This window comes from Pagrus major, chromosome 16 (assembly GCF_040436345.1).
Source record: "Pagrus major chromosome 16, Pma_NU_1.0".
NCBI classification, from domain to species: Eukaryota; Metazoa; Chordata; class Actinopteri; order Spariformes; family Sparidae; genus Pagrus; species Pagrus major.
Genome location: NC_133230.1, coordinates 16,347,530 through 16,367,682, shown reverse-complemented (window position 1 = coordinate 16,367,682; position 20,153 = coordinate 16,347,530). Strand labels below are relative to the sequence as shown.

Below are 20,153 nucleotides of genomic sequence, written 5' to 3'. Positions count from 1 at the left end.
GACTTGTGTGTGTATTTTTTTCCCTCTTCTGTTTTCTCAAGTAATTGATCTGAATATTTCTTACATCTGTGGTGTTCGTGTGTGTGTAAATAACATCTGTGGAACAAACTACATAGGCAAAAATACATTTTTATATCATGTTTAAAGGGTAGAAATATTTGTATTTACATGACAACATCAGAACGAGGATCATTCATCAGAAAGTTTAAATAATGAAGAAGGAAACGTTGGTTAATACTGAACAAATCAATCTGATAATTAAAATTTGACTGTATGTTATTGTAAATTGCACGACATTTGATAACTGAGGGCTTTTTTCGTTGCATCAATAAACTCCCTTGAAAAAATACACATATTGATCATTATCATAATAATAGCACACATGCAGAAGAGAAGTGACTTATAGATATTCAGACTATCCCGAAAAAAAATAAGCAGTGCCTCTCATGAGAGATTTTTCACAGCGGAAATCTTGACATAAGAGCAGAAAATCAAAGTGATTGACTTTAATTATAGCTGAAATACGTTTAGCTGCTACGATTTGTTTGCAAATAGGCAGTAGAATATTAAATTATTCATTATTATTTGCTAATGAACCTACTGAAATTAATAAAAAGCCAGCAAAATATTAAAAAAAAACAGATTAAGGTGCAATTTGAAAGGAAACTTAAAGGTAGACTCTTCTATTAATGAGTTTTCTCCAAAGCTCCAAATGTGAGAACAATGAGATTTAATTTAAACATAGATGCATAACCGTGTATAATCTGTCTCTGTACAGTTATTACGTCACAGCAGCTTATCCTCAGTGAACAATAGTACTAAACCCTGACTTGATGCAACCTACAGATCTGAGGGATAATTTAAATCAGCCCTATACAGCTGTATGATGCATCGCCCAGCTGGTGTCCTGTGTGCTACCAATATCTCAGACGAATGATGGGATGGATAATGAAACTGCTGTGTCAGAAAGCAAACAGGCGACTGAAAATTATTCTTGAAGCAGTACTTACATCTGGGAGAGCTGGTGCAAAATGAAATGAATTGAAGGAAAACATTGTCCATCACTGAGCACTAATAGCAAATTAATAAAATATATACATTAAAGGTTTCTTTGTTTTGTAGTCAAGTTCAGTCAGAGTGTGATAAATATCCTCCACACTTCTGCCCAGAGTCTCTCTGTTGGTACTGAGGAAGTCATTCAGCCGGGGGAGGCTGATAACTGGGTCTGCGAGCGACCCGGCCCAGTCGGTCCACAGCCACACTCTCAAACGCCCTCCTCATCAGAGGATGCTCCTCTAGGACCTCGTTAAAACTGTCCACGCTCAGGGAGTAAAGGCGACAGTAGGTGTCGGCCTTCACAGTGGCTGTGCGTCTTCCTTGAGTTAGCAGGCAGATCTCTGAACCGTGGAAAAGAGAGTCAGTTTAACCTTTAAAGCAAATGTTTTATTATACTTTCCATTCATGCAATGTGACTTACACTTACAAATGATGAGCTGATTAAGGGTTAATTGATCAATTAATCAAAAACATTTTAATTCATTCATTCAAGTCATTTTTAAAGCAAAAAAAGCTTGTTCCAGCTTCTCAAGTATGAATATTCGCTGTTTTCTCATTCTTCCAATAAGATAAACTAAATATCTTTGGCTTGGAGACTGTTAGTAGAATAAAACAATTAAAATGAATTCTCAATTAATTTATGAAATTATTATCAAATAAAGATTAAAGTCAGTATAATGATTTACCCCCGAAATACGCTCCATCGTTGAGCGTGATCTCCTTACTGCCACGTGGGACAACGGTGACGGTGCCGTGCTGGATGAAATACATTTTCCGACCCAGCGTTCCTTCTCGTATGATCAGGTCTCCGGGCTGGAAGACTTCGAAACGCAGCTTGGTCAGGATGACTGTCACAAAATGAGGGTCGGTGTTGGCAAACAGTGGCATGTTGGCCACCAGGCCACGGCAGTTATAGCTGACGATCTCCTGCGCGGAAGAGAAAGAAGAGCGACATTAAGAAATTGTCAAAGTGATTCAAAGAAATCTTTATCTGCAAATATACTATTTAACATGAACCAACTTTGTTATCATTTATAACCATATGTTGTCCAAATTAATCATTCTGGGCACATATTTTGTCTATAAAACTTAGAAATTTGTGAAATTATCCTTCGATATTGGCCTATCACAAATATATTGGTGTGGGCATGAAACAGAGAGAAAGTAACAAAACAGGAAGTCAGATCTCAGGTTTAATGAATACCAAACCTCCTTCAGCGGATCACTGAGCTCTCCGAGGATGCTGTCCTCATCGAACATCTTGCCTTGGAATCGCTGCTCGTAGTAATCATGGATCCTCTGTCTCACGTCCGCTGGCAGTTTATGGAACGACATGTACTGCTCCACCTGCTTATACTGAAAACATTTGTAGAAAGCACATGGTGACCTTCATGAGGATACATTAGAAACTCCACAGGGCAGATGTCAGATGTCACATTTAGTCACATTTTCTACCATGTGTTTGCTGAAGCACAACAATTACGCATTTACTCGATTTTTTTTTTCTCCAGTTTTAAGTGGATTACAAACTCATTTGTAATGGGCATTAGCAAACAGTGATCCACAACAAAGGTGCTGCCATTTGTCTATCATTCATTCTGCTTTATCTTGTGAAAATCCCTCGGAAAGGGTCACGTTAAGGTCGCGGACTCCATTAGATAATACACATATTCTCTAGGCTTTTGGCACAGTTTCCACGAATTAAGTACGACCAAGTAAGCAAGCTTATGATATAAAACATGGCTGTGATATTAAACCTCACTGCCAGAATCACATTAGCATCCACGTGAAGCTCCGGGTACACGAAACAAACTGAAGCTGCGAGTAAAAATGTTTTAGTTTGGTTATACAGAGATGATTACCTTCTCTTGGTACTGGCGGTGTGATGCATCCAAGGACTGGACCAGGGTAGTTGCATGACCAAGAAACATGGCGTAACACGTGGCCCCGACCACCATACTGATCATGGTGAGCCAGACGTCAGTCATGCCCTCTGGAGGGTGGGCACCGTATCCTATACACAACATGTGGCTCATGGCCATGAACAGGGCGTAGGAGTACTGTATGTGCCAAGTGGAGTTCTGAGAGGGACGAGAAAGAGGACAGAGCAACACCGTCATGATGAAATATACTGGCTATGATTGTTATTAATTTTGTTGGGTGAAAAATTGTTTTTACAGATAAGGGCTCCTAATAATTTCCAAGATGTTTCCTGATTACTGATTTGGAAATATCTGATTGCAGCATTATCTTGGGAATTATCTCAATCCTACTCATATATTAAGAGTTACCAGGTTGTCTAGGTTTGCATATCACACGATGCATGTATATGAGTATGCATGCATGAACATGTACTCACCACCATATTATTTTTGGATACCCAGCAGTCTGAGGGGAAGTCTTGCAGCATCGGCACCATGAAGGTCAGGCAGCCGTCCCAGTGACACAGCAGCAGCATCATGCCAATCAAGTTGACTATACGCACCACAGCACTGGCCAGATCATAAGTCATGTGGAAAATCTGACGGAGAGAAGAAAACAGCATTAAATTTTGTGATGTGAGCAGTTCTGTTTGTCACTATGAGCTCCCCTCCCCTTCCTTTACCTCCTCCCACTGGTGAATGTAGCGGATGAGTCGAGACAGTCGGAGGAGACGCAGCAAGCTGAGGATCTTGGTGAAGCGCACGATGCGTAGGGCGCGGGCGGTGCGATACACGTCGGACGACTCGTGCCGGGCCTCCAGGTCGACGATGAGGAAGAAGTAGTCGACCGGGATTGAGGAGATGAAGTCCACCAGGAACCAGGTGCGGAGGTAATGCATGCGGATCTCTTTGGGGTCCAGGATGATGTGGCTGTCCTCTCCTGCGATGCCTGTGCGGAAATTGAAAACCAGGTCCATGAGGAAGAGAGTGTCAGACAGGACGTTAAAGGTGATCCAGGGCATGGTGTTCTGGTCTTCAAAGAAGGTGATCCCCCACGGCAAAATGATCAGATTGCTCATCATCAACAGGAGCATCACGATGTCCCAGTAAAACCTGCACAGAAGAGGAGGGTGTGAATATCTTATTCATTTATTTTATAGCTGTACAGAGCATCCAATGTCTATAATCTTCTTTAAAGTGCTCAAACATCACTGAAGGAACAAACCCTGAAGACTGTGAAGAAGGTAGAGTAGGTTCTGTCAACAACTGCTCTTACAAGTTGAAGTTATAGCTCCTTGTTTCAGTGCTTAAGGAGCGACGGCCAGAATTGAGTCAAGTTTGTACTGTATGTAATTAAAGTTGAGAGTGTGTGTGTGGACAGAAAAAGCACTTGATTACTGTGCAGTAGGGCCAGATTCAGAGAATTATTCATTGGTTGTCAAGTGGCTATAGCAGATCAATAAATAATACACCACATATACATTATATGTAGCCTATGTTGTGTATCCTGTGAAGCCACAAATTTAGTGTTGCCAATGATCCAATGTGTCTAATAATGCTGATTAAATGGCAAAAATTGCTTTTCTCTGAGCGTTAATGCAATGCTGACGGATGTGGCTTTTTGCTTGGGGCTGCAGGAGATACTCATGAGCAGCTGTAAATATTTTTTGGGTGAAGTCAGATTTAATCCATCCCTTACAAAATCAAACACAATCTATTATTACTTAACGAAACAGGCTTCAAAAAATTTGCCATATTACGCTGACTTTCATATCGGGAGGTGGAGGAGTTACAGGCTAGAAGGCGTGTTTCAACATTTGTAAGTGTGACACCACCGGATTTTTAGGGCAAAATATAATCTTTTCTTAACCCTAACCAGGTGGTTCTGTGCTTAAACCTATCCAGAATGTTAGTACAACAATGTCACAACCTAAAAAGCCTGTTTAATGAGGAGAGAGGTGGTTGCCAGACAAAAAAAGACCAACAAACAGTGAGATTAAATATTTTGAGGTAGGGATTCTAGTCATAAGTTCATCTCAAGTAATCCTAGTTTTAACAGGAAAATGAAATATGTTTCCTGCTATTTCACACACAGAAAACCCAAAGTCAGAGAATTAAAATTTGCTATCAGGGTCAGATGAAGTCATCCAATCAGGGTGACAGCGTGTCATCCAGGGAACGACCCATTTCAGAGTGACCCTTACTCCCATAACATCTTCTGTCACAGGAGGAATCCCTCTCATGAAATATGTATGCTGTTTACCTCACCAGGCTCATATACTATCAGAAAAGACAATGAAAAAGACGAGGAAGAAAAGCAAACCGTCACGACCACGAGTATTGTCTGATACACAGTCTGCTGCTTCAGGATGCTGAGACCAGACGTCTGCGCTGTACATAGCCGCGCTCGTCACTGTCTGCTTCATTTCATACAAGTCCCATTTTCCTTTCGGTCTCCAGTGTCTCGTAGTACACCACAGGCTACACGGTTTGGGTTTCCTCATAGATTGTTTCCATCAAGTGTCAGTCACTTTGGCTCGCTCTCTCGTTAGCTCTCAGTCTCTCAGAGGCACAGTAACAGAATATGAACCATACTTTTTGATTACCGTCACCCCTTGCAATATGAACCCTGTGAGAAAACGACCTTCTTCTGTTAGCCATTCGCAGATACAGGAACTGATAGATTAGTTCCTCATTCTCATTCACGTTGATCCCCCTGTCAATCTAGCGCGTCCATGTCCTCTGTGTCACCACGTTGGTTTACATGACTACTTATCATCTCCTCTCATGTTGCTGCAGATTAGTGGTTGCTTGCTGCTAATAACTCCACCGAAGACTCCAGGCCGCATTACAGCTGTTTACATGAAGCCTGCGCGCTTAAGTATGAGTGTGAGGGAGAATATAGAAATAATTCTGCCATATCAAAACCTTTTAGACGAGCTATTAATAACAGTGAGGCTGGAACAGGAATAGGAAAGTGGTTTGATAGCAGTTAATGTTGAATCTGAATCCAGACTTGAATCTACTAGGTTTGTTTGTGGCTTTTCATGGCAACAAAATTTAAAACTACACAAGTCAAATTCAAGTTGGGGTACATATTTGCTGCTAAGATAATCTAACTGCCTTATAGCTGTTGTTTACCTCTCTAGTCTAGGCTGTGGGGTCCACCATTGTGGTCCAGACTGAAATCTTTCAACAACTATTGGATAGATTGCCATGAAGGTTTCCACAGACATCCTCAGAGAATGAACCCTAATGACTTTAGTGACTTTTCACTGTGACATTTATGGTGTGAATTATCTCAGCAACTATCTGATGGATTGTGTTTTCTGCAGGATGATAACCAAGCCAGCGACGGCAGTTTGAGACTACATTTCAACATGTGTAAGCGTGACCCCAACTGGATAATTTTAAGGAAACCTGTGGACATCTCCAGCCGTGGTGACCAAAACAGATATTTTAAGGAAAAACTTACAAACCCTGACCATTTGACCATGATTTTTGTGCCTAAATCTAACCAGAGTATTATCAAAACACTGTCACAACATAAGAGTAGTAGTGCGGTGTAAATGCCAAATATACACATTCACATTGAAGACAAAAGCCAGATGTCAATGCGTGTTAGTGGGTTTTCTGTCTGGTGTGAAAGGGGTTTTAGTGTCACCAGTTCAGTATCTGACAAAATGTGAAATATAGTCAAAGTCTCCCCTTCTGTTTCTGGGTTATGGCGTTGAATAATGGCCGGAAAAGGGTTTTTGCAGAACATCATGATGTAACAGTGACGCTGACTTTTGACCTGTAGGATATAAAATGTCATCACTCCATGTCCATAATTTTCTCCTCTAATCCTATGGATTCTTGTGTTATGGCAAAAGTATGTCATGTGAGGTCACAGTGACTTTGAGCTTTGACTGCCAAAATCTAATCAGATCATCCTTAAGACCAAGAGGATGTTTGTGCCAGATTTGAAGAAATTCCCTCAAGTTGTTCACGAGAATGAGACAGATGGGCAGATAGATAACCTGAAAAACATGATGCCTCCGGTCACGACTGTCACAGGATGAGGCATAAAAATGAGGAGATAATGAATTGACACGAGGGGCGTTGTGGTGGCATAGTAATTAAAACACATTATATAAGGTGAGTCAGTCCAGTCACCAAAATAAAATGGTGGCAGTTAAGGTTTCTGCAAATCACAATGTACCATAGTGACATTTCCTCAAAACGTGTCATATCACGTTCAGATTACATGCTAATGACCTGACTTCAATATCTGTACGCAGGCAGGATGGTGGTGGAGTTACAGACAGCCCGGTTACCAGGATATAATCTCAGCAGAGGTTTCTGCAAAACCGATATGTCCAAGGTTGACATTTGTACCAGACTGTAGCAGACTTTCACAACCAGGAAGTGAAGGGGAAGGAGGTGGTGTTATTACAGCAAGGCTGCCAAGCGGGGGGACCATCTCCAGGCATTTTTTGTGCTGACCAAAACAGGTATAAACAGGTGCTTTTTGTGCTTGAACCCAACCACAGCGAGGGGAGAAATAGAAAATTTAACCTACACAAAGTTTACATAAAGAAATGTTAATTTTGACCTTATCTGTGGTTTTGCAGTAACGTACTTAGCTAACATTTATTCCGCAGGTTGGGTCAATTATTGAAGAGGGACCAAAGCGTTTCAAAACTTGTAAGCGGGACACCACTGCTTATTTTTAAGGAGACCTCCGGACAAATTCCAGCCGTGTTTGTGGTGACAAAAGCAGATATTTTTTAAAAGCAGTGTTTTTTGTGCCTAAACCTAACTAGATCAAAAGCACAGCGTAGTATTTAAAATTCAACCTAAAGAAACATATAGTAGTTATAAAGAAATGTCAAGTTTCAGGATTTTTTCGTGGATTGCAGAAATTTACACTACCAACATTTATCCGGGCGATTGTGTTGGACAGAATAAAAGCCATGAATCACTCTCGCTCTTTCTCTTTGTCTAGATAAATAAAAAATATGTAGGTTCATAAGAGAATCATTAATCTCTGAGATTAACAGATTTATTTACCAATTTTAAATTGGATTCAAAATGATAAATAGATCCAGCTATCAGACCTTAACCACTAAACATGATAGCTGATCACCAAAAACGTGCTGTTCCAACTCATCCATTTTAAAGAGGAAGTTGGAGCATACGGTTTAAGGAGAGCAGGCCTGCAGTAATCCCCCCCTCAGCTGTCTGTGTATTATTGCATAATAGAGCAAGATTGGAATTATAGAGATTCTTATGGGCAATAATCCCCCTGCACGGGTTTATCCTCTCTGTCTGGCATAGGACTGGATGTTTAAAAATTGTTTAAATTTGATGGCGGCTATTATTAGCGAGCGCACAGATGGACTGCTAAGATGTCGTTTAAACAAGCCTCCGACAGCTGAACAATCTGACAAATCCTGCAAAAGTCGGGCCAAAGTAGAGTAAGACATAATTAGATTTTTGTTCATATAGAGTATATTGGTTCACTTAAATTATCACGATGAATGAATGTAGATCTCCCTCCTCGTGAAACAAGGAGAAAGGGAATCACCAGTGGTGTCCATAATCCTGATGATCTTGTCCTATATACTGTATCACTAATCAAATCCCTTCATCGCCTTATCATTTACGAGGAACCATGACATCAGCTGCTGTAGTGCAGTATGTCCTTGGGGAAAAGTGGATCTGAGCACCATCATAGGCTGTCTGGTTGGATGAAAACTGGATTTATTCAGTGGAAAGTTATGAAAGATCAGTGACAAACTGGGGAATCATGTGTGGCAAAGGGTTACTGCATTTCTGTCCATTTGAAAGGAAACTGTGGTTATGAAATTCTGAGGATAATCCACCTTCATCATTACCTGAAGTCACTGTAGGGGTGTATGATCCACACTCCAAAGCTCCTGACCCTGGCCTGCTCAGCGGCAACACCCTTATGACTGCCAAACATGCGCAGGGAGAACTTGTTGACCCCGGGCTGCAGCAGGGATCCAAACTGCCTCTGGAAGTAGGTGGACTGGTCCTGGACGTCCTCGACGCCCCCCTCGCCATCCACGTTGGAGTCCAGCAGGCCATCAGGATCTGCTGTGTAGTCGTCATTGTGAGTCTGCACCAAGGAGAAAAGCGTCTTGGTCACATCGCTCCTCTTCTCTGTCTTCGGGGATGGGGTCGCAGGTGGGGTCGTCCTTTGGGAGCCACTTCTCCACCTGGAGAAGCGGAGGCTGCTCCAGCTGCAGTACCTGGAGGACTCCTGTTTGTGAGCCGGGCTCTCGTTGGTGCGTCTTTGGTCATCTGTACTCCTGGAGAGGCTCATTTTTTACACTTTAAACTGGGCCAAAGCACAGATGGCTCTGCTGTCCCTGTGATTTGGGCTTGAAGGGGCCTGGTTGTAAAGTTCACTTACTAATAAAGTTCACTGCAGCTGCCATTTCCATGTGATGTGATTTTAGAGTTAACTTCCTTTACAAAAAAAATAAAACACCTTCAAACAGGATGAAATGATAGATGACCAGCAGCTGCTGCAGCAACTACAAAATATTCAGCACCAGGAGGTCACTTTTAGTTCTGTACAGAGTACCACATACACATTGCAAAGTGTCCTAATCTTATATAATGGAAACAATGGCGAGTTCTCACAATATTAATCCATAAAAAGTTGCAGCGTCCATGAAAAAAAAGTACTTTCCTGTGATGAGTGAAGCCTCCTGCCCGTGGAAATAAAGACTTGGCTTCAGATGTTTCCTGTCCGCCTCTGCTGGACCATGAGAGATGAGAGGACGGACGCAAATTGACAGTGAGAGCTCAGTAGCCTTCAATAATCGGCTTGTTGGCATAACTGCGTCCACTCACCTCTCTCCTCCTCCTCCTCCTCCTCCTCCCCGGGTGGACGCGCCCTCCCCCCTGTGGTGACACGGCTGCAGGTCGTGTTGCGTAGCCGGCACAAGGATCCTCCAGGTCGGCAGCAACCAAGACGCAGTGAAGGAGGAGAAAACTACCCATCAGTATCTATTAGAAGTTTATTCACAGGCTCATTATTTATTTTTTTAAGAGAAATAGGCCGACTATACAGTACAAACGCATATTATTTTCCTCCTTAAATGATCACAGCAAACCGTTTGAATAGTAAAGGGCAGTGTTGTAAAAAGTACCCAAAGTCATACTTTGCTAAAAGGAAAGATATCGCGTTATAATATTACTTTGGTCAAAGTGAAAGTCAACCATATGAGCAGGCTGCTACTTGAAGTCTTCAAGGTGCATACAAAGCCTTAATCTCACTTTTATCATATATTCTTTTATAAACGTTTTAATTGAACTATTACTTCCTGCAAATGTATTTTATTAGCAAAGTGTTTCCTCGTAAATTAAAAGTGCACTATGTAGTTTTGGGGAATACATTTTAATCAGAGGAGAAACATCTTTTGTATGCCTAAACAAACTAAATAAACAAACTCTCTTTGTTTCCATGACGGTATAAACTGAATAAACAACCTGACCTTAAAGGACTTACTTTGTTTATATTTGGCGGACCCTGCCACCTTCTTAGCGTCAAACAGTGTTCTGGACCTTATTTTCCTCTGAGAACAGCTTGTTTATTCAGTTAGGGAAAAAATAAATATTTCTGAGTTTGTCTTATTACATCATTAATAATGTAAATATTAAAATTCTGAAACTACATACTGCCTCTTTAAGTATCAAAAGTTGTTCTGGCAGTAAATGCACTTAAGTATGAAAATTAAAAGTAAAAGCAGATTGTACAAACATTTAGCGTATATATACAGCATATATATTATTGGTAAACTGATTATTAGATTCAACATATATATATTTTAGAATCATTGTTTTTTTTTTTTTTACCCAATTGATAACACAATTTTAAAAATGTGGTACTTTGGCTCTGATGCAACCTGTAATCTACACAGTAACTAGTAACTAAAATTATCACATAAATGTAGTGAGTAAAAAGTACAAAATTTGCCTCCAAAATTACGGAAGCCCTAAAGGGCCATGCATTCATACATTTTATTTCCCGAGATAACGATATAATTAATTCGAGATCTCGAGATAATGACTGTGATATGATAGGCCTGAGATTATGGAGACGCCCGGGACCTCGTAGCTGGTCAGCTATGTAGTTAACAACGACATCAGGCTCACTTAGATTGCGCCGCTGATATAGCTGAAGCCTTGCTAACCGTCTTTTTAGATTACGCACACTAATGTGTATATTATCTGTAATAGCAAGGCATAATGCTATTTCAGCCTGTGTCAGGCCTTGATTGAAAAGATATTTGACGCGGTGATTGATATGCTCCTGCTCCTCTGACATCACTATCCCGTTATCTCGGGAAAACAGCAGTTGTTATTTCGAGATAATAACTCTAGATCTCGAGAAAACAAATGAAATAACTCGTTATCACGAGAAAACAAAGTTTCGTTATCTCGAGATCTCGAGAAAATTATTCCGTTATCTCGGGAAAACGGCAGTTATTTCGAGATAATAACTCGAGAAAACAAATGAAATTAACTCGTTATCACGGGAAAACAAAGTTCCGTTATCTCGAGATTTCGAGAAAATTATCTCGTTATCTCGGGAAAACGGAGGAAATAAAATATATGAATGCATGGCCCTTAGGGCTTCCGTACAAAATGTAGTTGAGTGGAAGTATAAAATACTTAAATATTTCCATTTTCTGCTAAAGTACAAGTACCTCAAAATTGTACTTGAGTAAATGTATTTAGTTACATTCCATCAATGAATAAAGAACAAAGACTGCGATTGGGAAGCACTGTACATTTATTTGTCACTTTTTTAAAGACCAAACAGCCATTTTAGTTATTCATTTCTAGTTTACATTTGCCATTAAAACAATCGTTTCAAAAGTCAAATATGCTTATTACTTCTGAATTTAAGAGACTTAAATTTTAGGCAAATTGTAATTATGACACAAAAATATTGTCTACTTTCAACAAATGAATAACCGCACAAATCATTCAAGAAAAAGGGTTATTTAGTAAAGACTTAACCCATTTATACATTGCTTAAAAGGGGCAGTATGTAGTTTAAGAGAAGAAATTCAAACTCTAAATTCAAATTTTTACAATTTAATAACACAAACTCAGAATAAACAAGCTGTTCTCAGAGGAAAATAAGGTCCCCAGAATACTGTTTGAAGCCAGAAAGGTGGCAGGGTCCGTCACATATAAACAAAGTAAAACAGTATGAAATTGTGTTGTCCTTTAAGGTCAGTTTGTTATTTAGTTTGTTTAGGCATAAAAACAAAAATATCAGCCAATAAACATCTTTCTCTTCTGATTTGAATTTATTAAAAAAGATTAAAAAATGAATTTGCAGAAATAGTTCAATTAAATCTTTTATAAAAGAAGTTATAAAAAATATAACATAACATTGAGATAAAGGCCCTTCATGGTTATGTGTTTTTTGGTTTAATGACACTTGTGTATCAGATATTCAATCCCACATACAAGCTGGTAAACGTGCTCTCTCCATGGTTCGTCCGGTTTGTGTCCAGGTCAGTCTCCATTATACAGACCCCTGTAGTAGGTCACATTTCATCATTGTCGGCCTGCACTCTGAGGTGGCAGGTGTCATGTTCACATGTACACCTCAGACACTCACACTTGAGAAGTAGCAGTCACACATACTGGGTCAATCCTAAAGCCGGCTCCACACGGAAGTTTAGTGTTTCATCATTGTTAAAGTTTATCAGTAGACAGTTATTCTTCAAAATAAACTACACATTAGCTTAGCATAAAAAAATAACTCACCTAGCTGTCACAAAACAAAAACGACTGTTGTGCACTCCGACACATAGCACGCAGTGTTACGGTATACGTTTAAGCTCAACAATATATCAGTAACATTTTATACGTCAGTTAACAGAACAGTTATTTCACATAGAATATGAAAAATCACCACCACCGTGGAGCTGAGGAGCCACTTGGTCCCTGAGATGTTATTCCTGTATCGTCATCATGAGAGATTCAGCTGGTTTTGGGGCCACATAAGTTCCTAAAAGACACAATCACATGATTATTATAACTCCTTTTCTGCAAATGTTTGCTTTCATGTGAGGACAAACTTTTTTTTTTTTTACTTACAGAGCGATTGAGTCATCCTTCACATAATCACATATTGGTCTGTACCCTGTTAGTTGTGCTATCAGGGTTTTAATCTCTTGTTTCCAGGCACCAGACTCAGCTTTTAAGGTAGCTTAATGATAAAGAAAGATAAGGAACAGTTCAGACCTCAACAGTAATTGTTGCACTTCAACACATGGTGGCACCAGCATTCAAGCTTAATTATCTCTGAAACAGTTAGGAGTTATACCTTCAGTCTCTGTGCTTTCCTTCAGCACAGCGGCCAGCTCTTCAGCTTTCACTTTCTACAGAAGAGGGGGAGAAATGCTAGTCATGAATTTGTGATACACAAACACTGGATACTTACTGCAATACCTTGCAATTAAAACAAACGTAATACATATATTATTATTTATTTTCTGTGTAGTAATTTTTTTTAATGTATTCATAAAGCCTGATGGCTCCTCGACCTCCCCAGACACATCTGATTTGATCTAAATCGTATGTGTGTGAAAATAACGTCCTGTAAAGTAAAATAACCTGTAAGACTAGAGTGCAGTCTCTAACACTAAAGTGTGTTTTTCACCCAAGGTAGTGGGGAAGAAGAGAAAATATTTCTAAGATCTTTTATTTGAGCAAAAGTAGCAATTGCAACAAAGTAGCAGTAGTAAAAGTAAAAGTCCTGCATGCAAACTCTAGTAACAGACAATTGTTGCAAAGTATTTGTTAATAACGGTCACGATCATGTTGTCCTGGACATTCATATTAATACAAAAACATGAACCTCGTGCACCAGTTACTATGACATCATTATGTAGACTAACCGCTCAGCACCCCCAACTGTGACTCCTGTTTGTAAGATAAATGCTGACGCTTTGGGTTGGTGGGTCGGGTCGGCCAATGAGACCAAAGAAAATCAACTCTCTCACAAAGTGGACCTTTAAGTAAATTTACTAAGTAATGTTCCACTATTGCCATTATGAGCTCAAAGTGTTCACAAAGCACTTGTATTCATGATTATGCTTTCTAATTGGTGCATGGTTCACATTGCTTTGCATCCTGTGCAAATCACTCTGAATGAGAGTCCCACTTCCTCTAAAGGCAGCTCTAGCATTTGAATATGGAAAAAAATAAAGCACACACACACACACACACACACACAATAGGTGGAAAGCCTCACACTCTCTGGTCATGTCACATTGCAAAGAAAGAATATGAAAGAATAGCTTTTCACCTTTTCTGCTTGACAGGCATCACTTTTTATTTTCATCTTCTCTGTCGCTAGACCGAGTTTGGCCACTGTAGCCTCAAGATTCTCCACTTTTTCTCTCCACTGAAGCACCATCTTCTCCACAGACGCTTTAAAAAACTTGTTATTTCTAAGTTGGTTATCGAGTTCCCCTGAGTGCATTAGCGTCCTTTCATGGCTCTCGTTTAACACCATCAACATCTGATATTGGCCCAAAAAAAATATCAGCAGTATCATGGACATCAAGGAGGATAAAGCGGACACAAGCCACAGAAGCCTCGTCGATGCCATTTGGGTTACTGTAATACAGGAAGAGTGTAAACAAACAAAGATGAATGAACGTGTAGAGGCACAGGTGACAGAGATTAACAGTGTGATAACAAACCTCTCACCCTCATGTGTCCTCTTACCTTTTGTTGTTTATAGCCCACTTTAGTTTCTGCTCTCTTGCCACACAGATTCTCCAGACACAACAAACAACCACCATGACAGTGACAGGCTGCCAGTTGATTTGTTTCTGTTGTCAGTTCCTGCTCTTCTCACTTTTGCCTCCTCCCTCTTTCACGGCAGCCTGGTTGTCTGCTGTTGACTGAGCTTCCTGCCGCAAACAGGTCGAGCAGCTTGTTTAACGTTCAGTGTAGTTGCTTTAACATAAATATTAAGGTGATAAGTTACAAATGTGTGCTTTGCCTTCGGTATATGTTAATAAAAGGATGTTACTGTGATGACGTGAGGGCCTGGGAGAGAGGCTGGTGGCTCATTAGAGCAACTGATCACACCTGTAACTTATCAGTGACTCTGGGAAGAGTATGTGCAGAGTGCCTGGGTGCAGTTGGATGGTCTTTTTTTGCTTAGGAAGGTCCCTAACTGAGTAAAATGACCTGGAATTAGTTAAATGAGACATATTATGCACATTTTCAGGTTAATAATTTTATTTTGGAATAGGTTTACATGCTTTAATGCTCAAAAAACACATAAGTTTTCTCATTCTTTCCAGTGGAGCAACACTGTATTCCCCCTCTGTCTGAAAGGCTCTGTTTTAGTGCCTGTCTCTTTAAGGCCCCCTCTCCATAACAAAGTCTGCTCTGATTGGTCAGCTCACACACACCTGACCCAGCACCACTAACAACAACAGAGCAGCTGTGGAAGATCAATTCTCATAATTCTAACAATGATTTTCATGCAATCATCATCCATCAGAGTTAAGGGAAAGTGGTTTGGAAAGGAGTCAGGAGGTGACTGTCCGACGACACCTCTAGATTCCTTCCATGAACCAGGTGTTGTGATTCATCAACATATAACTGAGTAAAACATGGAAGGTTTTTTTTTTAAAAATGATTGCCTGTATCAGTTTTGGTTGATCCCATGGCATTCAACCAGAGGACAGGTTTGACCTGTCCACCAGGAAATAATTACCCTCTGCGACAACATCTGGGCAACACTTAAGCAGAACTACAACAGGTGCAGATACTGCTTGACTAGTTACCTCTGCAACAATCCTTACAACCCAGCCCTCAACTACGGTGTGACCGGTCATACTGGTTTTAAAGGAGGGGGAAAATGTGGCTGTTTGTTGAGCAGCTAGGGAGAAGTGCGAGGGAATTCTTAGGAATCCATGTCCATGTTTGCAAGCAGCAGTAAGTCAGCCATTTTTGGAAGATACCAACCCTCACCAGCGTACATTGGTTAAACTTAATTTCAATCCCCCAGAATACTCCATGATTTACATTCCTGATACTGATGGATTAATTACGCATAGTCAATTATTTGTTAGCTGTTCGCATTTAGTTAGCATAACATTAGCTATCACAAACCTTTATCATTAAAGGTGTTATTGATAAGAGGTACTTTTATTATTCACTCTTCTACAGGCCCTGTAGATGTGTTATTTAAAAAAATAAGATTTGTCTACATACAAATGTTAGCTTTAAAGGTGCAATATGTCAGACTTCTAGTTGAAAACATTCAAAAATGAACTTTAGTTTGACATTATGACATCTTTGTATTGTGTTGCAGATATATCTACTAAAATTAGCATGCTAACCAGCTAGCCCTGGTCTGTCCCGGTCCAAAAGCTGGTGCCCCATTCTTACATATTGCATAAACTTGAATTTCAACATAGTCTTCAACATGTGTTTCCAGCCTTAACATTTTCTTGCTTTTGCATAGATGGGACATTAGGTAGACAGTTAAAACGAGTTAGTGAGAGGGAAGAGAAGGAAAGTCAATCAGGATCTTGGACCAACTTTAGGGTAACGTTACCTCGCCCTTGATAATATTGTTATCTACAAAAGGGGGCCCTGCAAAAAAGTTTGGGAACCACTGCTTCATGGGATGAGCAAACTCTCCTACTTGTGACTTAAATAACCCATTTTAAAACCAATTACATCATTAGAAAAATCAAATTTCATTATCAAAGCTGAAATCAAAGCATGAGGTAAGCACTTGCATATCTCTGTGTTGTGCATGACTATATAACAAGTGCTACTGATATATATGTATACATGTGCAAACATCTTTTGCATTGTGTTCCTTCAGGTTAAATACAATAATCAGATAAAGTCTTTTATCTTTTTATCCTAAACAAAACATAAAGGTAATACATAAATGACACAACACCCCCACGTCACATCATGTCCACTGATCTCAGGAAAGCAAAAAAAGAGCTCCATTTGATCTTTGTGACTGTGGTCACGATAGCTTTGAGGCAGCTCTTATTCGTACATTTAAACAGCTCACACCCACCCATTATTCTTGTGGGTGGTGGTGACCACACGGCCTCAGTGTCAACAGATAAATCACAGCTGTTGAATGTGTTACAGTAACAGTGTAAAGCCAGATCGATGGGCACAAAGCCAGCAGATAATCACATGAAGGTTTTAAAACCTCAAAAAGCAGATAACAAAGGTAACAATGAGCGTTAAAGTCATTTTATATCTGATAGGTGTTCTCTTTCACCATCTTTTGTTTTGTATTTATTCATCTTCTCCTATGTTTCTCACTGAAACAAACTCATTTGAGACCTGTTGAAAACATTTTATATAATTAACTTGATTCCTTTATTAACATCTGTTTTCCAGTCACTTCAACAAAGATTTTAAAAAATAATGAGTCATGTGCCGCTGCACTCGTTCTCTTCTGGGAAAAGCCACGTAATGCCACCTGGAAGCTGATTGGTCAATCTTTGGACATCAGGAAGTATTTAAGCATCCTTAAATCCACTACTGACACCCCTGAATGCCCGTTGACCAGTTCAGGTAAGAATAATTCAAGTATTTGAAGTATTTTCTAATAACTTATTACCAACTGTATTGTAATACTAAAATGAATCATCTCTTGCATTGAGATCTGGTTCACATATTCACAAACATTTTATTTTTATGAGTAGTGTTTAATTTCTGTTCATTTTGAAAAACTCTCATTGTTTTGCTGTGTCAGATCCTCTCCAGTGACAAACATGGGGTTGTTTGTTGTAATCATTTCAGCTCTTCTGCTGAGTGGTAAGTTATTAAGTATTACTTTTAAAATAATGATCATTTATGATAAACACTTTATAATAACCATCATTAAAAAATGGCAAATAGTTGAAGTTATTTCACTCATTAAGTAATTTTTTATCATAAAGTTGCAACTGATGCTTATAATACTTTGTAAATGGTTAATAAATACTGTGTAGTTCACCTATAAACATTATTTGTATGGTCATTATAAAGTTGCAACTCTAAACCTTAACAATTAATATAATAAATTAACTATAAAAAATAATTAACTTTAAAATTTACAGCTTATAAATGATGTTATTATAAAGTGTTACCTATTTATCTTATATATGAGTGATGTTTTACTGTGATTTGACAGTATAAGTTGAACTAAAAAAACAAACATCCTTTTTTAGGATTTTGCAGAGGAGGACCAGCCACTTTACCACCACAGTCAGGTACCTGCTGGGTCATGGGCAACCTCCACTACACCTTTGATGGCCATTATTACACCTTCATGGGCAACTGCACCTACACTGTGGCCAAGAACTGCCATGTTAGTGGGACCCTCCCGGCCTTTGAGGTGGACACAAAGAACGTGAACGAGGGCACCACACAGGTCCCAGCCGTGGGGACGGTCACTGTCAATGTCTACGGGATCAATATTGACATAGTTCGCTCTGAGCTGGGTATTGTGCGGGTGAGTCAATCAATAGTGTTTAAGTGCTATGTTGACATTGTGTGAATACTGAATAAGAATACACATCTCTAGCAGAGGTGATCATTCCCATGTGGTGTGACTCATTCTCTTTGTGTTTTCTAACAGATTGTTGTATAAAATGTGCTCTGTAAGCGAAGTTTGATTGATTTATTTTCAGGTGAACTACCAACAATGGACTCTCCCGATCAACTTTAACGATGGCAAGGTGAAGATTTTCCAGAAAGGTCTTTTGGCCGTCATCCAGACAGATTTCGGCCTGACCGTGCAATACGACTGGAACGAGTACCTCACCGTCACACTGCCGGGCAGTTTTGCTGGCAGTGTGTGCGGCCTGTGTGGCAACTTCAACAACAAAAAGGAAGATGATCTCACGACTCCTAGCGGTTCGGTGGCCAGCAGCGTGGCAGCGCTGGGACAGAGCTGGAGGGTTCCCGGTGGCACAGACGATTGCCAAGATCAATGTGTCGGCCAGTGCGAAAGCTGTCCTCTCAGTGAAGTTCAGAAATTGGAAAATCAAATCTTCTGCAGCGCCCTTTTACAGAATTATGCCGAGCTCGTAGGTTGTCAACCTGTCATTGACGCTGATGTCTTTCAAAGCAGCTGCATGCTCACCCTCTGCAGGGGTGAAGCGGCGAACACGTATCTCTGCAGCAGTCTTCAAGGCTTTGCTGATATCTGCCAGAGATCTGGGGCCAAAGTTCCCGGTGACTGGAGGACATCTACTCAATGCCGTGAGTGAAGGAAAGGTTTAAAAGCATAAATACATGTCAACAAATGCAGCAGTGGAATGTAACTAAGTACACAAGTATTTTTATTTTATAACAGTTATTTGATAGCAAATTAATCTGTTGATTATTTCCTCCATTAACTGACTGATAGTTTGGTTTGTAACAATTTAGAAACCAAATCTAGTTTTGATTTGTTAAAAAGTAGCTCCACCTCAACCAACTACAACAGTAAAATCCTGCTTTTATATCAATGCATGCGTAATCTCTACTACTTCTAAGTACATTCTTCGATGCAGAACTTTTACCTGTACTTCCTCCACCTCTGAATAAATGGGCTCTCTTGTCTCTTTGTCCACACAGCTACACCCAAGTGTCCAGAAAACAGCCACTATGAGTTCTGTGGGAGCGGTTGTCCTGCTACATGTGCAAACACTCCCACAAAATGCAACGCCACCTGTGTGGAGACGTGTGCCTGTGACGACGGCTTTGTGCTGAGTGGTACGCAGTGTGTCTCCAAGGCTCAGTGTGGCTGCATGTACCAGGGTCACTATGTGGAGGCCGGAGCCTCCTTCTGGGTTGGACAGGGCTGCAACAATCGCTACTCCTGCTCCGCCGGTGGAAGTTTGTCTTCAGAGATGACGAGCTGTCAGGCTGGGCAGCTGTGCCAGGTTCTGGAGGGGATCAGAGGGTGCTATCCTGTCGACTACGCCACATGTACGGTGTCTGGTGATCCACATTTTGTGACCTTCGATGGGGATCGCTACAACTTCCAGGGCACTTGTGCATATGAGATGGCTGGCGTCTCCAATCAAACCAGCCTGGAGCATTTTAGTGTTGTGTTGCAGAACAACAGTCAAGATAAGAAGATCGGGTCTGTTG

General features: G+C 40.3%; 1 protein-coding gene and 1 long non-coding RNA gene across 2 annotated transcripts; both read right to left on the bottom strand.

The window, feature by feature from the left end:
* Positions 1-1,194: 1,194 nt before the first annotated feature.
* hcn3 (hyperpolarization activated cyclic nucleotide-gated potassium channel 3) lies at positions 1,195-9,312 on the bottom strand. The gene is made up of 7 exons (XM_073483154.1): positions 8,861-9,312; positions 3,662-4,091; positions 3,416-3,577; positions 2,919-3,137; positions 2,266-2,412; positions 1,743-1,983; positions 1,195-1,397 (listed from the first exon to the last, which is right to left on the bottom strand). The coding sequence occupies exons 1-7, from the start codon at positions 9,310-9,312 to the stop codon at positions 1,195-1,197; spliced, it is 1,854 nt and encodes a 617-aa protein (XP_073339255.1).
* Positions 9,313-11,770: 2,458 nt separating this feature from the next.
* LOC141011027 (uncharacterized) lies at positions 11,771-15,086 on the bottom strand. Its single transcript, XR_012180210.1, has 5 exons — positions 14,757-15,086; positions 14,332-14,645; positions 13,348-13,402; positions 13,119-13,230; positions 11,771-13,029 (listed from the first exon to the last, which is right to left on the bottom strand). It is a non-coding gene; the product is annotated as an uncharacterized lncRNA (long non-coding RNA).
* Positions 15,087-20,153: the final 5,067 nt, after the last annotated feature.

Coding starts and splice junctions, on each gene's coding strand:
- hcn3 (XM_073483154.1), bottom strand. CDS start 9,312: ATGAGCCTCTCCAGGAGTACAGATGACCAAAGACGCACCAACGAGAGC. Junction 4,092..8,860: donor CACCCCTACAGTGACTTCAG/GTAATGATGAAG, acceptor TCTTCTGTGCAG/GTTTTACTGGGACATCGTGA. Junction 2,413..2,918: donor ACCGCCAGTACCAAGAGAAG/GTAATCATCTCT, acceptor AAATGTTTTCAG/TATAAGCAGGTGGAGCAGTA.